Source organism: Tachypleus tridentatus, chromosome 5, assembly GCF_004210375.1.
Source record: "Tachypleus tridentatus isolate NWPU-2018 chromosome 5, ASM421037v1, whole genome shotgun sequence".
Taxonomy (NCBI): domain Eukaryota; kingdom Metazoa; phylum Arthropoda; class Merostomata; order Xiphosura; family Limulidae; genus Tachypleus; species Tachypleus tridentatus.
In genome coordinates, this window is record NC_134829.1 from 25,099,791 (window position 1) to 25,121,730 (window position 21,940).

Below are 21,940 nucleotides of genomic sequence, written 5' to 3' on the forward strand. Positions count from 1 at the left end.
TGCTGTCAGAGCTGGAGCACTGAGGGATTACAGATTTATCCCCAACATACCTTTTTATTTACTATTCATAGTATTAGCTACATCCTCCCTTACAAGTATGGTGACGCGCGTACTCCTCTAATCTTAGAATTAGCCCAAAAGATCTAAGTTTCGAGACGAGAAGCTACTGAACGTGCATGTATTTCCAGGAGTAAGCGCAATTTTCGATTTAAAAAGAGCTTGTGACGCTGGCGGCTTTCCTCTGTCTAATCAACAGCTCAAACTTAGATGCAGCTATAGATGAACCCTTGAGGCCTAACCTGGAGACCTCCTGTGGCTCAGTGCTAAATATGAACACTGTGGCGATGAAAACGTGTTTCGATATCTGTGGTAGCCAGAACACAAATAGCTCATTGTGTAGCCTTGTGCTTATAACAACCAAGCTCTAATTCGTTAAAATAATACCATTCTACATTTCAAGTGAATAACTAAACTGTTTCAGTGCAAAGGTGCGTAACTGTATTTTTATTAACTTACCACTAATTCACTGCGGGATTAATTGAAATTAACACTTTCAGTATTTCTAAATTAATACGTACAAAACTATGCACTTTGTGTCTTGACATCAAAAACAACTAATTGTAAATCGTGCTGTAATCATTATACCACGTGACTCGCGTCATGTAATATAAACAGCAAATTCTGATATTACAGTTTATATTGTCACACCAAGAACTTCTAAATTCTTTCGTGGTTTTATTAGATTTGTTTATTTCATTGATGAATTTCAGAAAATCACACAAATGATTGTTACTGTTCAAGCTTCTATTAAAAAGAAGATATTAAAAAAACGACCTTGAAAATGAAACATTACAGCAAATTCTCAGAGTGTAGTCAAGTTTTAAAATCTGGCGAAGTATGATGATTAATTATAATCATCGTAAGAAATTAGCATGAGGCCCATTGTGATTTCAAATTGTACGTTATTTTCCAGTCCAGAAGAACTCGGTTGACGTCTGGTATCGATGGATTTCCCGGAGGGCTACAGTTCCTGGCCTGTAACGATGAAGTTTTTTTACACCTGTGGCTGGAGCGCTCTTTCGAGCAACTTTACTGGCCAGTTGTTTTCTTGGGACTTTTCCGCCCGTGGATTTTCCTGCAGTTTGTTTCATGCGAGCCATTATTTAGTTTTTCCCGTGCTATGTTACAATACTACACAGGTACCTAGAACTACACTCTTCGACTTCCGTGCTACGAATGATCATCGTTCGCTCTCTCTCTCTCTTGGTGTTTGGATATATATATTTGTATATCCACGAGGGTCAGGTACACTAGACCTCTTCCTCAAGTTTATCCAGAAGAGATTTTCAGGATGGTTTGTTTTTGAATTTCGCGCAAAGCCGTACGAGGGGTATCTGCACTAGGGATATCTGTTCCGAATTTAGCAGTGTAAGACTAAAGGGAAGGCAGCTGGTCATCACCACCCACTGCCAACTCTTGGGCTACTTTTTACCAACGAATAGTGGGATTGACTATAACATTACAACACCTCAACGGCTAAAAGGGGCGAGTATGTTTGGTGTGAGGCGGATTCGAATCCATCACCCTCAGATGGTGAGTCGAGCGCCCTAATCACCTAGCCATTCTGGCCCCAGACTTTCAGCAATTGAACAGTTGTATAATAGTAGTATTCCAAACATGTTATATTCGTCATATTCGTTATCGATAACACGTTTCGTTCAATTTTGGACCAGTTGAGACACAACAAATAGAACAGTGGGCGGAACGCTGTTTGAATAGGTTATTTGTTATAACAACAGTAATATTAAGGTGTGAACATCTTTTAAAAACTGGCAAATCATGGTTATAATTAAATATACTTGTCAATAGGCATTAGCATTACTGCTTCTGTTGTATCCCAGCCGGTCTGAAAAGCGCTGGACTGAGAAAAACACTTCGTTGATACTGAATATCACCAACATAGTCTGGTTGTAATATTATTATTATTATACCCTATTATAATTAATGAAAACTCCTAAGGAACTACATAAAGAATATAGTGTTTAAAAATCTACTAGGTATGATATTAATGTCTTATGGCAAGTATAATTAATTAAAGCAAATTAATTATAATTACATTCCACGGTTTCACCGAGCGATTTCTTTATGGTTAAACATTTTTTTTATTTGCCCAAGATTCTCATTTTGATTTATTTTTATTGTTCATATTTCTCCAAACAGAAAATGCACGAGTCTAAGTATCACGGTGCAGAAAAATTCGTATCCATTTAATTTTATTTAAAAAATACAACATTCCTTCTTTTACGTAAATTGAACACGGTTTTAATATTTAGTTTTTTGTTGTTGTTGGTAACAATATTTTGGCTAATAATTAATATAGGTTTAACTTACCAGAAATGGCTTAGTTAAGACTGATTGTAAATGTCAAACGTTTTTGAATAAATATCAGCTTCATTGAATACAAAATGATTTTATATAAAAATTGAATTTTGTACCCTGAAGATGTTTAGTATACCTTACGTATACAATAGCCTAAAATTAACAAATAGCAATTACTTTGTAGACAGACAGAAAGCATTTTGTTTCTAAAAATGATATCGTTTGGAGTTAAACCTAGCATGGCTTAGGCAATATACATAATAGACGCTCAAAGTTCGTGCGACGTTAAAAAGTAGTAAAGTTAGGAGTCCAGTGTACTGATTAATAGAATTTACAGTGAAACTGTAAATTGGCGCTGTTTCTAATATTCTGTCACACGTCCAAATGCTATAAAGCATTGGCCCATTCTTACCAAAGCTTCCAGTTTTGAAATTTTGTCAGATGAGCACGTTATGCACAATCTGCACGCGCAAAAAGTTTGAAAGATCAGGTTTTCATAACGAACCAATTTGTTTCAGCTTGAACGAACCTGTTCATTGAACATGCTTTGCATACGTAGGTTGATCCAATGGTATGTATACGGCGAAGGCAACATTCTTGTTTTCATATTATTGGTTAAGTCGAAAAAAAACAATGAATAACGAGCATAACTGTCGTCTCGGTAACAGCTCACACAGCTACAATTATTCTCGGTAACAGCTCACACAGCTACAATTATTCTCGATAACAGCTGAGATTTTCTACAGATGTCAGCTCAGAAGCATTTGGTAGCTAAAAACAAAATAAAAACTCAAATATAGTAAAATTCTCATTTAGTAGGCCTAGAATGTATTATAATAATATCGATTCTTTTTTACAAAGTTCCACATTAAAAATAAGTTTGTAAGTGTATTACGTACAAGTTTCTTACATGTTATAACTTCTTGTATTAATAAAAGACAATCATTAGAGAAACATAAACTTTATGGCACATAATTTATGTGTATATATATAATATATTTAAGTATCACAACATAACACTACCAAAAAAAAGGGGATAGTTGTTGTTTTAATAAGTATAATTAAGTTAGAATTTGGATTCGACCTAAACAAAGAATTGTTTATTCTGAACGTCCTTGAAACATAACAATTTAGGGTTTCTGGATTAATAAATCATGTTGTTGTGCAAAGATTATCTGGAAAAAATACAATTCTGCATTAAATATGAAATTAAAAACAAGATAAATGGCCACTAGTAAACAAATAGTAGAAATAGTAAACAAAAATCCCAATAAAATCATTTAGAAACCGATTGATCAAATAATTCCATATGTATGTCTGCAGAGCGAACAGCTCTGCCATCGGCAACACAAATAACTATCAGTAAAGATGTAAACATTCAACTTTCCACAGTTGTTTTATACTTGATTTTTTAAACTACTTACACCGTTTCCCACTATAGAAAGATGTTCATTCGTCACTGCTTTTCTACTGTAAGAAGAATTTCGAGCTTAAGTCGAAACTTATGCCTCTAGGCTTACTCACCCTTTGTTTTTCTTGCTGCTGAAGTAAGCTGATCTGAGATTGGTCAAGAGCTTCCGCAAGTTCATCAATACTCCTTTCGAGTTCCTTGGCATCTCTCACTGCTAAGTCCTGAGGTTTATCGTAGCATTTCCTGGACTACAGAATTCACAAATTTGATATTTCTTTAAGCTGGTTTACCGCCATGCTGTACTAAATGTGTTTGCATACATAAACTGTACGTTAGAGAGATCTAACATTTACAATGAAATATTTTACATAACTGGTTTCATTGTTGATGTTTAAAGAAAGACAACAATAATTTTTATTAAAACAATTGATTTCACTTTAGCTGTGTCGAGGAAGGGCAACAATTATAGCGAAATGTTGCAGCTCTAAACAGATGAAACGCAGCAGATGAAATATAAGATATTACAATAAATAAGTTTTCAGAATAAAAGCTTCGATTTCATTTATTTTAATTGAAAACACAGTCATTTCTGCAGTAGTGTAATTTCAAGTTTTCACGTCATGTATGTATATGTGTATATATATATATACACACGTTTGGTTTTAATTTAGTTAACAATGTATACTTTTAAAAGTTTTCCAGTAAATATGAATTTATGCTGACATCTATATTTTGCAAATTAATTAGAACTGCATAAAACGTTCAGTAAATACAGTAGGTGAGATTTAACGTTAGGGTACTCTCACTGTAACGGTGGTTTCGGTCGTAATTTTAACAATGCCCAGTCATAACAAGATATTTATGTTAGGCCTAAATTGATACAGTACAAAATAGTCATTCTATGAGACATCAAATTATAGTAAGGCGCAAAGATGAACTACTCAACATATAATAAAACATGCTGAGTATAAAAAACACAATTTGTTTAAATATATATAAGTATATATATATATATATAAATATGGTTACAAAACGAGAAGCTGAATTATTTAATGATCTATGTTTTTTCGTAGTGGTGCATGTTAAGAAGATTAATAAATACAGAATGCACTGTGTTAAGTATTAGACTCTAACATATAAACCGGTCAAAAACGATGGGGCAAGTACTATCACTCCCATCACATAGTATGCCTTAAATTAAACATTTTATAGCTAACTGAAATCAATAAAGTTTGTGAAATCATTCTTGACCAGCAGTGGTCAAGAAAAGTGGTGTTGAGGCAGTCAAATGTCGGGAACTTTCTTTGTCAATCAATCAAAACTAAGATCATTCATGAATTAATTTCGTATTCATAGATTATTATTGGTAAAAATCACTTAGATTAACAGCTGCTGATATATAGAAAAGCTAGTGCATATTGGTAGTACTACATTTCAATAATAGCTTTTATATCATGTCGCTTAGCAACAAAAGTACAGGGTGTTCGGAAAGTCACTGTGCAGTTTTGTAATCATATTTTATTATATTTCAGATTTTGATCCCAATATGGTTTTAACAACTGAAGAACGTGTATGGCTCGTCGAACACGTATTCCGAGAAGGTGGTAGATACACAGATGTGGTGCGACAGCGATTTCCTGAAAAATTCCCAGATACACATCTGTTCCACATCGCAATGCAGTTCGTAACCTTGTTGATAAGTTTCAGGAAACAGGATCAGTGGATGATGCCAAACGCTGTGGAAGGCCAGCAAAGCTATCGGAGGAGAAACTGTTGGATATTTCTGACAGTGTGATGCAGAGTCCATCAAAATCATTACGAAAGTTAGCTTAGCAGCATAATATTGGTCTTAAAACTGCTTATAAGGCCGTCAGAAAGAAATTAAAGCTCTTCTAATACAAAATAATGGCGGTACAAAAACTGAAAGCAACTAATAATAAAAAACGAATACGCTATTGCAGATGGTTTAACCGATTTATCGAAGAGAATACAGCTAATGTGTTGGATGTGACCTTTTCACCGACGAAGCATGGTTCCATCTCTCGGGTCACGTTAATTCACAAAAATTCAAGATTGTGGTCATCCGATAACACCCCTACATGATTTCAACGTTGATGTGTGGGTTGCGATTTCCAGACGTCGAATTGTTGGCCCTATTTTCTTTATGAACACAATAAACAGCGAGCGCTATTGTTCGGAGATTCTTCACATCTTCATCGGTCAGATGACAAGTGATGAAATCAATTACTCATGGTTTCAACAGGATGGTGTTACTGCCCACACATCTATGCAGTTATTAAAGGAATGTTTTGGAGACCGCATTATTTCCAAAGACGTGGGGCCCCCACGCTCACCAGATCTTAATCCACCAGACTTTTATCTATGGGAAGCAGCAAAATCTGCAGTGTATTGAGATCGTCCGCGCACGTTGGATGACTTGAAAGCAGCGATAACAGCATTCATTCAGTTTATTTCAAGCCAGCAACTGATAGCGGTGTTTAGAAACAAAATAAGAAGGATCCAAACCTGTATTGACGCCAAGGGGTCACTTTCAACATTGTTTATAATTGTCATTCATATTTACCTCCTGTATTCTATTTTGAAACATGTCTGTTAATAAATATATAAGTGCACAGTGACTTTCCGAACACCCTGTATAATCTAATATTGTTATTAGTCTATGTACTGAAAGTATAAAGCGAATTGTATAGCCAACATAACGGGAGAAAAAATATTTGTTGATTTCTAAATTTACAGTCTCCGTTGTTTAAAGAAATTTGTTTTTATTACAAACATTGATGATATAACAGAAAATATCGTAATTCAGAAACGATGAATCGATGATTTTACTTTCATGGTACATTTTATGCAGTTGACTCTAGGCTAGGTTATCCCACACTACGTTTTCACTTAAGGCTTATTATGCCAACACTCGCTACACTTATAAGGTTTCATGGCACACACACTCACATCCTCCTTGCAATTCCGTCACTAAAATCGCAACGAGTAAATGCATTTTGGCTTTTATGACTCATCCTATTTTGATACATCCCGAGTGACGTTTGTTTGTTTGTTTGTTTAATTTCGCACGAATTTTATATTTTTATAAGCTTATTTCATTCTTTTTGGCATCATTTCTGTTATTTTTTGTTTACTTATTTTGTCACTAGATGGAGTCAATGCTGTACAGATTGATTAGATTTACTTTGGAAATTAATTGAGAATTCTACAAGAAAAGTTTGTTTGTTTTGAATTTTGCGCAAAGCTACTCGAGAGCTATCTGCGCTAGCCGTCCCTAATTTAGCAGTGTAAGACTAGAGGGAAAGCATCTAGTCATCACCACCCACCGCCAACTCTTGGACTACTCTTTTACCAACAAATGGTGGGATTGACCGTAGCGTTATAACGCCCCACGGCTGAAAGGGCGAGCATGTTTGGCGCGACGGGGATGCGAACCCGCGACCCTCAGATTACGAGTCGCACGCCTTAACACGCTTGGCCATGCCGGGCCCCCGAGTGACGTGACACACACTGTTTTTTATTTTTTTTTACATAGGTTAGATAATAATAGAAAAGTATTTTATTACAGTGTAGTTGTTATTAACTATGCATTGCCTGATAGTGGCCCTCTCCTACGGAATGACACATAGCAATTGTAATGGCAAAGCTATTCACGATATTAAATTAGCCATCCGGTTGGCTCCACATCTCATTATTAATCTGTTAATGGAAGATGTGGAAAGTGCTTAGAACAGAGGAGTGGAACATTTTGATTCTCTGTTTTTGATTGAATTTAACGTTTATTCTAATGAATACCTCACAGTTGGAACAAAAAAATAACATATTTTAAACTACCCAAGTTAGCTCTCAAAGCGCTCATAATTAGAACTTACCTGATGCTGGTTGTATTCTTCTATTAGTTTGCTCGTTACAAAAGGTAACTCATTCAAGTCCTGCGAAGTATAAGGATTGCATTTTTGGAACTCATGATTTTTTCTGTGCTTTTTAATACCCCTCTTAGGAATATCGGGAGGTTCATCGGGAGTTTGGGCTTTTTTTCTGGAAACGATGGTACGTCTTTCCTTATTGGTTAATTCTGAACCGCAAGGTACTTCAGAGGATAAGTCATGAGAAACAAACGATTTTGTTTTCTCCACTGTTCTTGTAGACTTGCACAACGTTTCTTTAACTCGTGAATTCGAATTCGTGGATAAAGGACAGTAGTTCGAAAGTTGTGTGTAATTTTTTTGGCTAACAATAGTGTAATTCTCCGAATTATTTTCACTGCATGCAAACTCAGAAGAACCATTTCCTTTCGCTTCTATTCCACTCTCTAAATTTTTAATCCCCGGAGTTTTTGAGCGGCAACTATCGCCATTTCTCAATACCACATTCTTATCAATTTTTAACGTCGGTGTTTTATCATCGCGAAAAGGCCTACCATTGGCCAAGTCAGCATCGCGAGAGCAACTAATTGGAACATTGAACTTATTCACTGGATCTGTGCCAGTGTTTGAACTCCCCAATGATTTCGAAAGACAGTTTTGATCTGACAAATAATTAGCATCTAAATCACCCTTAACGTTGGAATGACTATTGGAAACATATTCACCATTCGAAATACTTTGGTGTTCCACACAGTACACAACACCATCGTCCTTCGTATTTTCTTCATTAACCAGGTATTCACTGCTGGTATAATATTCAGAATCACGTTCGGATTTCTCGACTTTCGCCCTCTTTTCAACGGTCACTTTTCTTTCGGAATGGGTGGCTAGACCATGAGAACTTGCGGGAACTGTCTCTAAGAAAGCCAGTGTAAAAAGTAACCCACTTACAATCGTTAAATCAAACGACAGTAACAAATGTCTAAACATATTTAAGATTTATTTGCAATATTCTAACTACTTGAATTTTTGAATTCTCGAAATCTGTAGTCTAAATGACAAAGCTTATATATGGAATAAATTCTGTCTGAGATTTAAATGCAAAGTTTTTAGTTTTAAAGCATAATTTTATCAATTATCTTCAGGTCATAACTTTAGCCAATATCTGTAATTTTTAACTTTGGTCAGCAACGGTCAGTTATAACTTTGGTTAGTGCGTGTTGATTATAATTTTGGTAAATAGCTTTTGTCAGTATGTATAAAGTTAGTCAGTATTTATAACCTATAGCTTTGCTATATTACAGTTTTAGTTAACACTCTTAGTATTAACATTGCTGATTCTATACTGTATATCTTCTAGATTTGTTTATTAAAAACAACAGAAGAAAAACTTAACTGTCAAAAATTATTCTCTCCATCTTATGTTTTGCCAGACAAAGACTATTCGTTTAAAATGACCCCTTGATAATTACGTATAAGTTGTGTGCAATTATATAATCGATTTTAGCGGTATTTTCATCTTGAAACAAATACATCTAGTTCTAATACGGCACCAATCTATCGAGTGGACCTAACCCTAATTTAGAGAAAGAGAATGCCATTAGGCAAATAAACTTTCAGACTCCACAGTTTACTTCCACAACTTATAACAAAGATTCTCTGCAGCACGTGGAAGAAAATTTAGTTTTCAGCCGCCAATTGCCCCCCCCTCTTCCCCCAATTTTGCAAATTCATTTCTAGCTTGATTTTCTTTGATCACGTGAATGGCTAGTCGCGTGCCTTAAAAAAAAGCAACAAGAAACTGCTAGCCTGCCAGAAGTTTACATCCCTGTTTGTAACTATATGTAAATTATAACTTTGATTAGTATCCGAATATTAAACTGAGTCGACACCTAAAAACTGTAAATTACAGCTTTTTTTCAATAAGTGTAAGTTATAGTTTTTGTCAGTTACTCAAAATCACAACTTTAACCAGTATATTTAATTGATAACTTTGATCAGTTCTGTAAATCGTAACTTCTGTCACTCTATGTTAACCTTGGTCAGTACTGTAAGTTGCAACTTTAGTCAATATGTGTAATTAATAACTTTGGTCAGTATTTGTAAATAAGCAATATCTTTGATTCGTATGTGTAATTTTAGTCGATATCTGTAGATATCTTTGGTTGTAAGCTGACAGTTATAATTTTTGTTAATATGCCTAAAACTCTGTTTGAGTAGTAGTTATTTATTTACATGAACTACGAAAAATAATACCCAATTGATCTAACCTATATATTCTTGGAGCACGTCTGCTGCTCGCAACAGTTTTTGCTGATGCTCTGGTTCGATGATGCCTAGTCCTTCCAAGTCTTCCAGTTCTATGTCCTTGAAACACTCCAGCTGATCGTAACCGTTCAGTACCAAAATATGTGTGTATTGCTATGAAACGAGACGAATTAGAAGTATCGACTTTGTTTTTAATTACAAACTATTCAAGATCTCCAATGTTAATTACAACTATAAGATACAGGGAGAGTGTATTGACATTACAGTACTTCAGTACTGGATAATATGTTGTCTACACATTCCTCCCAATGGTAGAGCGGTATGTCTGTGAATTTAACAACAGTTAAAACCAAGTTCCGATACCCATGGTGGTCAGAGCTCAGATAGCTGATTGTACAGTTTTGTGCTTAATTTCAAACAAACTGTCTAAAAAAACAAACTTAAAAATAAGTCTCAGGGTTTAACAACAGCTTTACTTCTCTGTTACTTCATAACAACTATAGCTAAAATCCCTATGTTACCCCAGAATTTTAGGAGTGAGAAATATTGTATAAATATAATTCATATCTTTCAGTTAATATAATTTAATCAAATAAACTGCAAAATGATAAAAATGTGCAGCAATTGTAATATTAATACTTTTAATTACAGTGTTTTTCAAGACTTTCATCTAGTCTGATTTTTGAAAACATAAGTTCCTGACAGAATTCTTTACAATAAACGGAATAAATCCACTTTATGGAACAATAAATGGAACAATGAATTTAACTTTCAAATAACTTATAGAGATTGGTGGCGCTACATTTAAGAAAATATGAAATATGATTCTTTAATATCGTAAGTACCCAAGAAGCTTAGAATTAAAAAACTAAAAATGGTATAACGAAGTTCAAAATTACAATAGAAACTAAACATGATAAAACTTCTAAACACCATAACACGGTTAATAGAAACTAAACATGATAAAGCTTCTAAACACCATAACACGGTTAATAGAAACTAAACATGATAAAGCTTCTAAACACCATAACACGGTTAAAGCTCATACATTATATAACTGAAATACTGACAAAGATTAGAACCATTACCATAATATTTCAATAGCAATTAATTTATACTCATTTCTGATCAGAGCCTGCTACCCACGTAAACTAAAAACCAAGCCGGTGATGACTATAGCTAATTAAATATACTTTTTGTTTGTTTATTAGGATTAGAATTCACTGTTTTATCAGTTGAATATAATAGCTGTTAACGACATATGTGGTCGTAAATCCAATAATATCTCATGAGGTTCGGCCAGCTTAATATTAGACAAACATGTGAAAATGCCTCTTAGAGAACATGAACGAATTGGAGAAATATATAAAAAACGACTACAGTTTGATAGTTTTATCTTTTGTAAAGTGAATTTTTGAGTAGTTTAAAAGATAATCATTAAAATAGTGTTCTAGATAAATCAGCCAATACAGTGCATGATAACAAGAACTACTATATAAAGTACATGGAAGATCACAATGCAAGTTCCATTGTTTTTAAATAATATACGTAGCTTGCAAAAAACACCAAAAAATATACCATACTCTTCAATTTATCTACTAAGACGATATACTTTTCTAGAACCAAAATCTAGCATTGTTCTAAGTTGTACCTGTAATCCAATCATATTTAAAATATCTTCTAAGCTTTGTGGCTTCAGCACAGCAAGAGAATCTAACTGTGGACTTCTTTTCAAGCAACGCTGGCGACTTCTTTTCTCTCCTTGTATTTCTTGAACGTTGATAAACTTGAAACTGCCAAACCGCCCCTGTATGGTACCAACCCAGATTCCTGTGTTGTATTTGGCTATGATGTCAACAATGTCACCTTTCTGGAAAGAGAGACGCACGCGATCTTAGTAACTTTGAGGGCGTTACACAAATAAATGAGAATAAACATGATAAAGTGAAAGTTTCTTATAATTTTTGTCACTAGGTGCCTCTCGGAAGGTAAAACCATTTCGGCACATTTTTATATATATTTGACTGTGACTGGCAGTGATTCACCATCCAATGAGTCACCGATTGCAAAGAGAGGGAAGAAAGAAACATCTGTCTGTCTATCTACAGCTATGCAAAATGATGAAGAAACTGAAAACACTGAACCTTAAATGCAAGGGCATCCCTGTCATATGGACTCGGCGTATAGTCAACCAAAGCACGTGCTTGACCCAAAATAGGCCCGGAATATGGGGTTTCTTCATTTTCTCCCACAGATGTGATACTGACGTTACCGCTAGAGGGCGACTGTGCTTTTAGACCTAAAGTATTTAACATAATGAGTATTTTGTAAATCTTATTTTTTTCACATATCACTTTGAATATTTTTAAAAGTCTTAATCCTTTACGAGAGTAATTTTCTTATTTGTGGCGTTAGATGTCACTGTAATTAACAAATAATAGTATTAGTCCATCCTACTAACAAATAATTAAATTCTGTTTTCCAACGTTCATATATAAATAAACTTGTATTTAAAAGATATTTTGAAAAGCAATTTAATGTTGTTTTTTATGATGGATGTCCATTTGCGGTTTTTAAATAGCTTTCAAATAAATAAATAAACTCACATAATATCTTTTAATAATTCAATATTTTACAAATTATAGTGAATGTTTACTTCTAACTTTTAAATAGTTGTAGAAAAGATAAAAAAGAAACAGATATAATTGTATCAAACACAGAAAAACAGAAACTTTTAATTTATAAAATTTTAAACTTTCTTTTTCAAAAATGAAAGAAATTTAACAAACTTTCAAAAACTAGATGTCGTTGAATTTTATCATAGGTTTAAAAGGTTAATTACATGAACCACACGAAGTTTTAAATAAAATTACGTTTTACTTTTTTTTTTTTTTTGCCGTTTGACGAAAAAGCAAAATATCAAATCGTTGATAAAAACGTTTGTTTTTTTTTTTTCTTCTAGTAAATAGTTATGTTTACTTACTGGAACTGTTAATGCTAGGAATAGTTTCCGAAGGATTTTCGGGTCCGTCCGGCTGGTCGTCTTGGAGCTGCTAGAAGAAGAAAGGTATTACACATAATAAGGTCTTGTTTTGTAAAAGTTACACTTACAGTCAGAAGAACAAAGCGTTTTATTCACATTAGTTTACGGGTTTCAAAATTAATGAATATATTCACTTCATAAAGTAAACCTTATAATATTTTGAGTTGACCTTACGAAATAAAACTTTATATTTTCAGCTAATGATTTCATTAAGAATATACTGCATTTTAAATTTAATTAAAGGTAAATTTTCAACAAATTTAATAATTGCCTTAGAAACTGTACTTTAGTTAGGTATAATTCCTGTGTAGTTGCCATATTTTTAAACACTTTAGTTTTCGAATAAAAAAGAAACAAAATATGCGGGTCCTCGAACTCAAGTTCCTCTCGGTCGTTCGGCTGTTTCCGTGACGTTTTACAACTATGATGTAATAGTTGCCAAACACACTTCGTTTCACGCCGACCATTTTGTTTCTTTCAGTGTTGGTTTTTATGTAAATCTGTCGGTAATTTTTTCGGATTACATCTTTGTGAAACTATTTTTTGTCTTGATATTGCTACTTTATGTTTGTTTTATAATAAAATGGTTTACTGCATTGCTTATGGTTGTAAAAACGGTTCGACATCGGGCAAAAGCTTCCTTTCGTTTCCGTGCAAGGAGAAGGAACCGGCAAGGTGGCGAGAGTGAGGGGCGGATGGTCAATAGGAAGAACTGGACTCCTTCACACCATGCAAAGATTTGTCATGATCACTTTGAACGCTCATGTTTTGTGTCGGATCCCACTGTTTTGGATTTCGTGGGTTTTAAGCCAGGCAGGTTGAGACTGAAAAACCCATCGGCAGTAGACAGGATCGTCCCCACCATCTTGTTACGAGTCATAAATTGTTTGTTTGTTTTCTTTATAGCAAAGCCACATTGTGCTATCTGCTGAGCCCACCGAGGGGAATCGAACTCCTGAGTTTAGCGTTACAAATCCGTAGACTTACCGCTGCACTAGCGGGGGGCGAGTCATAAATACCCGGTACAATGATTGTGGAAGGGCCGAGTAATAGTTACCATAGTCGGCAAAGTATAAACAAATAAAACCCGGTCTGTTATACCAATAATTTATAAACACTAGACAGGTTTCGAGATGCTTAAAATTGCACGTGAAATAATACAGACCATATTTGTTGTCATGACTTAGGCTTGCCATTCTTCCACTGGAGGTATGACCGACTCGCAACCGGCCTGGGCGCTGTCAGTATCACTCACACTTTCGCTACTCTCGCTCGTGGAACTGTCTTCATCACTAGAACTTGCCAGATCTGTGTCAAAAGTAACTGTTCTAGGTTCGTTCAGAGTAGGTTTGAATTGATATGGCGCTACTCAACACTGTTCAGAACACAAAGTTAAAACAGGCTCCGCCTCTGTTTCTCCGTATGCACTGGCCATGTTTATTTACATTCAATGCGCTGGCGGTTTGTTTGGCAACTATTACATCACAGTACTTTTCCTCGCGGCAAATAAAAACTAAAACATTCGGATTGCCGCTCGGAAAGGGCTCTTTCTGCACCAAGTTCTATGTTTCATTTATTAGCACATATTTTTTATAAAAAATGTGAACCTGCAAAATTATTCAGTATGAGTAGTTCTTTTGACTGCAAAGTTTTCTTTTTTTGTAAAATTCACCTTTAAGACCATAAAGGTACATGCGGGCGTAGGCGCGTATATTGGTACTTGCGCGCGCATGTTCGTATTTGGGTACATGCGCACGCAGGTGCGCATGTATCCCTATCGCGACAGGTCACGGGTCAAAGGCTATGTCATCGCATCGCGTTTGTTGACAAGCATTAAAATTTTACTGAACTACGATTTTATGAATTTATGTCAATACGTTTGGTATCAAATTGCAATTACAATTCAAATTTTAGTATTATGTATCAGTTAATTTTTCAACTTTTTAAGTAGAAAAGTAAATATATAAAAAACTAAATATCAATATTCATGTGTTATGTTGAATGCAGTTCAAATTCTATGTCTTTGATATCAAAATACTAAGTCTATAGTTTTATACGAAGTGGGAACTCAAATTACTAATATTGACAAGCTAGAATATAAAATAAGAACTTCATATAATTTCTATTTGCTGATATATGACATATGTATTGAATAAAACACAGTGGTCCCCTCTTTTCATTTTTGAAAATGGTACCTTAAACATCTTTATTTATATCCCTACTTACATGAATAAACAAATTAAAGCCTCAGATTCTCCTGACTTAGCTTGATAAATTCTGGTGGAATTCTATGACATCGATATAGTTATTTATTATTTTTTGTTATTTTGAATAAATAAATAAATATATACATATATATATATATACTGCTGATCAAAATCTTAAGGCAAATGAACATAAAGAAAAAATATGCATTTAGCATTGTTTGACTCAATCACTTATTTGAGCGGAGCTTCGAAAGATGAAAATATGAAAATGGAAAATAAAGATAAAAACTTTTTTCAGCATTTAATAGGGAAAATGTGAACACTATGAAATTAGTCTAAATACTAGCTGGTCAAAAGTTTAAGACCATACTGAAACGAAACGTTAATCGGTAAACACATAACGAAATTTAGTCATTTGTGTTCGAGCATTAGCGTTGTTAACATCTTCCACTGACATCTCCTGTGTTACATTGGGTAAAAACATGGCAAAGGCTAAAAAGATGACAGAGTTTGAACGTGGCAGAATTGATGAACTGCAAAGGCAAGGTTCTCTCAACGTGCCATCGCTGGTGAGATTGGGCTTAGTAAAACTGCTGTTTAAAATTTTTTAAAAGACCCTGAGGGATACAGAACGAGAATTTAAAGTGGTCGGCCCAAAACATTTCGCCGGCATTGAGCAGGAGGATTTGACAGGTTGTGCGGCAAGACAACAGCCAATCATCAAAACAGATTAAGGCCCTTACGGACGCAGAATGCAGCTGAAGAACAATAAGACGGCATCTACAAGAGAAAGGCTTTAAAAACCGTAAACGTCTTCAAAAGCCACGCCTCCTTTTACACCACGAAACAGCTTGGTTAAAATTTGCTGAGAAGCACCAAACATGGGACGTAGAAAAGTGGAAGAAGGCTTTGTTCTCTGATAAAAAAAAATTCAACCTGGATGGTCCAGATTACTTCCAACATTACTGGCACGATAAGGATATCCCGCCGGAGACATTTTCTACACGACACAGTGGAGGAGGTTCCATCATGATCTGGGGTACTTTTTCCTTTCATGGAACAATGGGGCTTCAGGTTATACAGGGGCGTCAAGCAGCAGCTGGCTACATTGGCATGTTGGAGAGAGCATCGTTATTGATTGAAGGCCCTCGCTTGTGTGGAAATGACTGGATCTTTCAGAAGGACAACGCTGCAATCGACAATGCCCGCAGGACAAAGGACTTTTCATGGCGAGTAACGTGATTCTTTTGGACCATCCAGCGTGTTCGTCCAAAATGAGCCCCATTGAAAATGTTTGGGGTGGATGGCAAGGAAAGTCTATAAAAATGGATGTCAATTCCAAACAGTGGAATGGTTTCATCATTCCAGCCAGCCTACTGCAAACGCTTATATCGACCATGCCAAAAGGAATGTTTGCAGTTATTCGCAATGACGGGCGTGCAAATAACTACTGAGACCTCTTGTTGGGCATTTCTTACCCTGTTTAGAACTTCTTTTTAGTATGGTTTTAAACTTTGGACCAATTAGTATTTAGGCTAATTTCATGGCATTTTCCCTATTAGATGCTAAAATAGTTTTTTATCTTTATTTTCCCTTTTCTTATTTTCATCTTTCTAAGCTCTACTCAAATAAGTGGTTGAGTCTAACAACGCAAAATGCATGTTTTTTCTTTATGTTCATTGACCTCAGGATTTTGGCCAGCATTGTATATGTAACCCAAAAATATTTTATTCCATATCCTTCACGTGCGAAATTTTAAAACTACTTAGCAGCCTATGCAAGCAGCAAACAAGTACAAACGTTCTCATAACTGTTCTATGTTTTAAGAAAACGTTTAAGAACTTATATGTATATAATGTATGACAACTGAAATGTGACTGTATTTTACCAAATATTAGTTTACTAAAGCACAACCAAGACATGTCACTTTTTAAAGACTAAAGTCTAGTTTTATATTATTTGATACGGTAACACGAGTGCAAATGTATCACGTCAATGCAAATTATCTAATGTAAGCCAGGCACAAATATAGCTCAATGTAATGAAAATTATAAATATATATATATAAATATACACTGTTATGAGATTCGAGCTATTTAAACTAAACTTTGGTGTTTTTGTGTTATAATCTTAGTCACACTAGTACGAAAAAAAACACAATAATATTTATTTCCTAATTTTTTATGGTGGTTACGAGATCGGTGAATACGACAGATCCTACATAGTTAGGATAGAAAAATAACAGAAGAAATATAAAGTTTTACTGAAAATAAAGACTTTCAATGTAGTTAGGAAGTTTTGCAGATTGTAAAAATAATATTTGAGATTTTTGGGACAAAGAATAGTTTTTAATATTAAAATCACATTGCACTCGATCTAGTAGTGCAAGAGATTTGATATTTTCCCAAACAAATATTTAGTAAAAAGACTTCATTAAAAACCTGATTTTCTGTGTACTGAAAACTTATAGTTTTTGCTAAAAGTGTACCAAGTTAAATGGAGGTGCACGTACTTCATCAAAAGGTATTGTATAAATACGTAACTCTTGTATATTATACCGTCGCGAAAGAATGACACTAGGATTGAGCCAGTTTTGGTTTGCACGGAATTTCTGAAACATAAAGACCTGTTCTGTTCAACTCTTTTGATTGTTAAGAAGATCCTTACCTCGGTATCGATTACGCTGCGAGAAGACTTAAGTCGAGATATCCTTTTTTTCACGTCTTTATGGAGATGACGAACGCGTCCGAATAACGAGGATGCTGAAGAACGTCCGTTGTGGTCTTGAGAAATTTCTACTTCTGCAGTCTGAAGATAAATGAAAAATTGTACTTCATCACCACTGGTAATTAATCACACTATAATATAAAATCTTTCAAATCCCAGCTTACCTTGGAGCTACTTCTTCAGCGATGACTATGTTATATATGTTGCTTGCACTATTGCCCGAAACCAAAATATTTATTATAACAAACTTCTGCAAAAGCCAGTGAAATTGAACTTAGATCACAAATGTAGATGATCTTTCCACCGGTGGACATCGTATTTCTGGACAAAAGCTTGGATTGGAGGTACATCAGGAGACTTGACAAATATCTGGCTGAATTCCACCCATCCATAACTATCATAAAACGCATCTTTATTCAGTTATATATCTCTGTGCTACTGGGAAGCTATTACATTGTAAACGGTGCCAACATATAGCCCAGGTTCACGAAAATTACATTTGGGTCAGAGAATTATCTTTCGTAACTATACTTTTGCTTTACGGATAAGAGCAATGTTCCTGTGGTTGGCTTGTTGTGCAGTTTTCTATCCTGTTTTTATCTAAGTACTTTACAGTTTACGTTTTCGCCCTTCCATAGAAAACACTAAAGACTCCCTCAAAATATTCTTGTTGGCTTTAATGTCGGTTAAAATAATAAGAATACCACCAGGAAAGTCTGCAACAGAAACCTCCCATCTCTGTGGTAGTGCTGCATTATCAAATAGTCTGAAATTCATGTTGAACGATACAATAATATATTTATGTATATATATATATATGTGTGTGTGTTAATTAAACATGGCGTCCATGGCGCCATTGTTTACATCTTTGGCAGCATGCCATTGCGTTGCTTGTGAAAGTCATTCTTATAAAATACGAATAACTCTTCACTTGTCTAGTTTTAACTGCAATGAATAACACAAATTGGTCTTGGTACACAAATAAGCAAAATGTATACATTCAGTAATAACACTGATATTTCATAAATGGATGTTATAAGGTTTGCAAACCGAACTTATTTTCAGATTACGAGCTTATGGTAAAAGAAAGTCTATGTATCTCAAACAAATGCGCCCCCAGCGGCACAGAGGCATGTCTGCGGGCTTACTACACTAGAAACTAGGATCCATTACCCGTGGTGAGCAAAGCACAGATAGCGCATTGTGTAGCTTTGTGCTGAATTTTAAACAAGGAATCTCCAAGAAACATTCAAGCATAAATAACCTCAGATCCTCCAGTCCCTCCTTATTTTGATGTATTCGTTTTATTAAACTGTATTCTTAGACTTTGTAATATGTACTTATTTCTTCTCCTTTGTATAATTTATAAATATTATTTTCACCATATTAGTTCCTGTAGTGTTTGTTATATCTGTGTGTCTATACTTCATATCTATGAAAACGTTTTAGATCGATGATTATGGAACATGAAAATTTCGAAACGCCCGAAAATAACACATATTATTTTCGTCTTACTGTGGTAATCCTAATTTTTAATTTGTTCGTGGATAGCTATCGAAACATGGTTTACGTAATTTAACATCAATTCGTTCTATAAATAATGTTTAACAATAACCTTGCATACCGATGTAACAGAATATTTTCTGTTCGTTTTATATATTAAATCTATTCCAAATGGAAGTTAATAAGTGTTAACGTCAACGTGAGACACAAATAATGTAGTTTATTATCTACATTACTGAAGTAAACAAAACGAGTAAGATTTGTGTATTATGTGATTTATGACAAGTTTGTGCTCTAAGTTATTCATATCCACTGCTCTTCCCTATAACGCGAATCTAATATTGAAGAGAACTGAAAACATTAAATAACTAAATATACTCTCGTCACCTTTACGTAAATGTTCGTGTGTCATTACGAAAAACTATGTATTAATATCAAAATAAAATCTGAGGCCAAATAGAGATCGAACTTTGAATTTAATTGCTTCACTGATAATTGCAATAATCAACTTTAGGAACTTTAGGCTGCTGGAAAATTTTCTGTTTACAGAAATGGATTTTTTTCAACAGTTTCACGTTTCAAGCCTAAACTTTTTATACGATTCACATTGCACTGAACATGACATATATAGCACTGTCACGAAAGATCTTAGTGTACAACATAAATAAACTTTGTAAGTAGCCCCATCTAGTGACTGAATTGTGAATAAATATCTATAAAATTAAATAAAAGTGCAAAAACAATCATTTAATTTCTTAAGTGACATTTTAAGTTTATTATTTTTAAGTTTAATACCTACACTGACATAAGTATTACAGTTTACTGATACTTCACAGATATAACGTATTTGCCGGTGAATAAGATAACCCTGGATTTTTTGAACAAATTAAGTGTATATCTTCGAGGCTCGGTGTATAAGTCGACCTCTATGGTAGACTCAGCAAACACCCTAGTGTGGTTTTACTATAAGAAAAAAACACACACAAGACGACCTCTATCGTGAAGCAAGTCTAGGATGTTCCTTTTGTGAATAAATACTTAGAAGTTATTTTTAAACTGTGCTAACCTGCATGCTAGGGTGATCAATACAACTACACCTGCGGTACCTATGGTCTTCAAACGTTAAAGACAGCTCAATGCAGCATAAGTGAAGTTACAAACATGTAATAAACAACTTTAAACGTTGAACTCTTTGTCTCTTACAAAAAACAACAACTAAACTTTCATGTATAGTGATTTACCATTAAAACATGTTCAAAAAATTAGTGTATGTTACATGAACCAACATTTTTGGTATTATAATAATGATATTTTTTACGTCTTAACTAAGAATAAATAACATGTAAAATAAATAACTTCTAAATTATGAGGATGCGAGACTTGTTTTCTTGAATTTCGCGCAGCTTTGCCTAATTTGGCACTGTAAGAATAGAAAGTAGGCAGCTAGTCATCACCACCCACCGCCAACTCTTGGGCTACTCTTTTACCAACGAACAGTGGAATTGATCGTCACATTATAACGCTCCCACAGCTAAAAATGTTTGGGGCGCCGGGGATTCGAACCCGCACCTTGTAGATTACGAATTGAACGCCTTAACCCACCTAGCCCAGGATAGAAAAAAACAAATGATAGAGTTACAAATATTCAGTTCCTGACTGGTAGAACTGGAATTCTACAGATTTACAACACTAAAGTCGGGGATTGTACTTACTTAAAAATCAAACAAATTAAAAGGAACAATGTAGTTTTGGTTAAATATGTTATTAACCGGAAAGTCCCTACTTTATATTCGATCCAACGTGTAGGACGAAGAGTAAAATCAGACATTGTTTTAAGAGTAAAAATTACCGTATTTTTACATCGGTAAATACAGTATTAATTATTATATCTCAATACATCTTTGTTCTAGGGCTGTGACGATTACACGATTAACCGGTTACGGTTCGGTTACTGCTCTTAACCGGTTACGGATTTCCTAACCGGTTAATCTAAGATTTTTTTCCGAGAAAAATAAACGAGGGAAAACAATACGATTATCGACATGTAAATATTCCATTGTTTGACCTTGACATTGGTATGTTTGCCTATCGCGATTTTACGAACTGCTTACCTTTTTCTTTGGTTGAATTTTCGTTGTTGTAGTTGTTGAAAGCCTTTAGAGTTTTTGTTAACGTTCGGTGCGGCCGTCACGCGCAAATTCCTAGGGCTGTGACGATTACACGATTAACAGATTACGGTTCGGTTACGAGGCAAAGATTAACCGGTTACAAAAGTCCGTAATCGTCGCAGCCCTACTTTGTTCATGGACGTAAGTGTTATTATAATCCAACGTAACTTTATTCCTGGTTTATTATTACTTCGGAACCAACATAAATATAATAATTACTACAAACCAGTACAGTGCTTATCTATATTAGTGAAATTTTCAACCTACATGGACATAATTATTATTATAACCAAATATATCATTTTCCATAATTTAGTGATATTTTCTTACTTCAAAAGGGCCCGGCA

At 34.6% G+C, this 21,940-nt stretch overlaps 1 protein-coding gene across 3 annotated transcripts in view; it reads right to left on the reverse strand.

Moving 5' to 3' along the window:
• Window positions 1-2,242: 2,242 nt before the first annotated feature.
• Window positions 2,243-21,940, reverse strand: part of LOC143250745 (uncharacterized) — a 130,488-nt gene continuing 110,790 nt past the window's right edge. For 2 of the 3 annotated variants that reach the window (XM_076501700.1, XM_076501702.1), the window contains exons 5-12: window positions 17,863-18,003; window positions 12,929-12,998; window positions 12,090-12,244; window positions 11,597-11,815; window positions 9,948-10,098; window positions 7,684-8,594; window positions 3,904-4,038; window positions 2,243-3,150 (exon numbers count right to left, since the gene is read on the reverse strand). In XM_076501700.1, coding sequence (XP_076357815.1) covers window positions 3,094-3,150; window positions 3,904-4,038; window positions 7,684-8,594; window positions 9,948-10,098; window positions 11,597-11,815; window positions 12,090-12,244; window positions 12,929-12,998; window positions 17,863-18,003 — 1,839 coding nt within the window. In that variant the 3' untranslated portion in view covers window positions 2,243-3,093. The remainder of the gene's footprint in view (window positions 3,151-3,903; window positions 4,039-7,683; window positions 8,595-9,947; window positions 10,099-11,596; window positions 11,816-12,089; window positions 12,245-12,928; window positions 12,999-17,862; window positions 18,004-21,940) is intronic. The other variant, XM_076501701.1, reaches the window with a different exon arrangement.